At 54.6% G+C, this 3,156-nt stretch overlaps 1 protein-coding gene across 1 annotated transcript; it reads right to left on the reverse strand.

Annotated features, from left to right (window-relative positions):
• Positions 1-1,360: 1,360 nt before the first annotated feature.
• Positions 1,361-1,912, reverse strand: FERD3L (Fer3 like bHLH transcription factor). Its single transcript, XM_003204687.2, has one exon. The coding sequence runs from the start codon at positions 1,910-1,912 to the stop codon at positions 1,361-1,363; it is 552 nt and encodes a 183-aa protein (XP_003204735.1).
• Positions 1,913-3,156: the final 1,244 nt, after the last annotated feature.

The following is a 3,156-nucleotide window of genomic DNA, read 5'->3' on the forward strand; positions in this document are numbered from 1 at the left end:
ATCATCAGATGAACTCACAAAAGCATGAGAAAAGAAATCAAAGAGCTATGAAGGTAGGATGTAGATTCTTCTTTAGAATCCGGAGTAAATCCCGATGTGTCTGGTATCACGACAATTTCATTCAGTGGAAGAAAAAGCTGTCTTGGAAGGCAACAGCCCACTGCCCTACCTGGGCCAGCTGATGTGCGCCCGCTGCACGCCGCCCCAAGCTGCGGATTGCTGGTTGCGGGAGAACGGCTGCAGGAGCGGGGAGGAATCCGGCGAGCCACGCCTGCTCCGGGAGAAGGGGCAACGGCAGGAGCCGGCAGCGCCCAGGATTTCGCGAAATAATGCTAAAAGACCGACTTCCACTAAAAGGCCAGAGGAAAGAGAGCCGCCGCCCCCTCGCCCCCCGCGTAAACCGTGGGCCCCGTCTTCCTTCCCCATGCCCGGCTCACAGCCGGCCTGGGCTTCCCTCCTCTGCCCGCTCCGTCTTATCAACATTTTTTCCCTCCCCCATTTTTTCTCCTCGCAGCAATGAAACAAGAAAAAAACAACCAACCAACCAACCAACCAACCAACCAACCAACCAACCAACCAACCAAAAATACACCTAACTAGCAAGGGGGAAAGGCTCAGAGTAGCACCCTCAAAATGAAAGCCCTGAGGGTTTTCTCTCTCTTGCGAGTGGAAACAGCAACCCTACGTCCCCGCAGCTGCAGGGCTGTCCCGGTCCCGGTCTCCACCGTGCTCCGCCTGCATTACACCGGGCCCTGCTCTGGCAGCCCTGGTCAGTGCTAGAAGTGGCATTGGCCGCACACAGGCAAGGGCAGAACTTGTCCTTGGAGAAAACTGTGTCTCCGTCTAGAGGTTCCATTTAACTCTCCCTGTGACACACAGCTTGGACTTGTCAAGGTGGATTTCAGGGAAAAAGAGAGCATTCTTTTTATTAAAAAGGAAAACATTACAACAGATTTTTTTTTTTTTTTTTTTTTTCCTAGCCCCTGGCGGGCAGCTGGGCCGGCAACAGAATCCCCTGGAAAGCCAATCCTCTGACAGCAGCACCTCTGCTGCCCTATCCGATCCATTTTGGAAGGCAACAAATTGTAAAACACTAAAGCAAACAGTCAAAGAAACAGCAACCAAAATGCCCCAGAATTTCTTTTTTTCTTTCCTCTCTCCCCTTTTTTTTCCCCTTCTTCCTTTACAAAAGCGATATATATTAACAAATCTACACACATCGAACCTCTCTATCTCCCCTTTCCCTTCGCACCCTGCTCGCTTTGAGTGCCACGCCTGCACGGTCCCGGCTGCGGGGCGAGGAGCCCGTGTTTAAAATCGGTGTCCGGCCCCAGCCCCGTTCCACCGGGCCTCTCTGCCCCTAGCTCGCCTCCTGCCTGCTGCAGCCGTTCAGGAGCTCGGTCATGAAGGAAATGTACACTATGGCCAGGCGCAAGGTCTCTATCCGGGAGAGCCGCTTCTCGTAGGCAAAGGTGGGCACCTTCTTCCTCAGCTGGTCGAATGCCTCATTGAGGTTAAACATCCTTTTCCTCTCCCGGATGTTGGCTGCCTGGCGCTGGGCGTAGGTGATAACCCGCTTTCTCCTGGGTCTGTCCAGTAGGGAAGAGCTCCGCGTCCTCTCCTCTTCCTCCTCTTCTTTCTCGTCTTCGAGATCCCCGTCTCCGAAGGCAGTCAAAGGCAGTCCCCGGGCCATCTCCTCCCTCAGCGACAGGGCTCTGTCCCCGAAGGGAGGCTCGGAAGTTAGCCCCAGGCTCGGCCCGGCCCGGGATGAGCTCTGGGGGGCTCCCAGTGAGATGTCGGCCACGAAGCCCAGCACCGAGGCCCCCAGCAGCCGCTCCGGGCAGGGGAGCGGCTGGGCTCTGCGGCGGAGCAGCTCCGGGCGCCGGTGGGCCGGGAAGAGGCCGGCTGACATCTTACTTCGGAGAGGGCTTAATCGGGTCCCCCACCCCAAGCCTCGGCGGCGTTAATATTTATAACCCCTCGGATAACAGGATTAGCAGGACTAGAAAGAGCGGCTGTGAAATTTCCCTCCGTGATACTGATGAGAGGAGACAGGCAGCCCCCTCGGGGACGCGTGGATGCTCACGAGAGAGGAGTCCCCGGCGAGGCAATCCTGTCACAGCGATCAAGGACAGTTCCTTCTTGGCAAAACCCTCGGCTCCTACCTGCTGAGCACTTTTGTCTCTTCTTATGCACCCTCAACAAACGATTTTCAAGCTCTTTACAGCCCGCAGCAGCAGAGCCGGGTCTTCCCTGGGCTCGCCTTCCTGCTTTCTGTCGGGTTCTCTGAACCCTGAGAGCCAGCCACACAATTGATGTCAGGCAAGTACGTGGATACTTTTAATGATGTCCTGAAGAGGGGACCTGCACGCAGAGGGTCACCGGGAAATGTTTACCCTGTATCCCAGCGCAATGAGATCTGAATGGCAGGACCTCCATTAGCCTAAGTAAGCATTGTAGGGGACCCGAAATTGCATTCCCAGTAGTAACTGTTGGAATCGTCTTCTCCATTCCCCCTAAATCCCTTCGGCTAGAGTTCAAACATCTGGACAGGGTGGCAGCAAAAGGCTGCTTCGTAATGCTCATTTCAGGCTATTTCTAAGCATTGCTTTGAACTCCCTTCCTCCTGCCCAGCAGACGAGGATAAGGCGGTGCCATTCAGGGCAGCAGCTGCTTTCACCCGAAACTTCGGCAGAGCCAAAGTCAGCGGCGCTGCGTGGAGGAATCGACCTGACTGTTTGTAATGATAACGGTGGATACACGGAGCAAAATGGCGTGAAATGCACATAAACGTACCCGCACACACAACATCGCTGAATACCTTTCTTTGATCGAAGTTATCTTGGACGTTGGGGATCGTTTTGCTTTCGTCCTGGGAAGCTGGGAGGGGTGAGGGGTTTTGTCTTCACCCTCCCTCACCTCATATGTCTCTAAGTAACAGTGTGGTCTTCGCGGTCCGGGACGGCCTTAGGCACACCCAGGTGGAATCGGATCGATTTGTTTTGGGCTGCGTGTCTGGGGGCGGCTGATACCGTCATTCTCGTACTGCCCTCTTAAGCCCTAATCTTCTTCTTTGTCATGCATTGTTGCCACTCGCTTTGGGGCTAATTAGTCCCTAATTTCCAAGGGGATTTCAAAACCCATCAGATGAAAGCA

This window comes from Meleagris gallopavo, chromosome 6 (assembly GCF_905368555.1).
Source record: "Meleagris gallopavo chromosome 6, MGAL_WU_HG_1.1, whole genome shotgun sequence".
Classification (NCBI taxonomy): domain Eukaryota; kingdom Metazoa; phylum Chordata; class Aves; order Galliformes; family Phasianidae; genus Meleagris; species Meleagris gallopavo.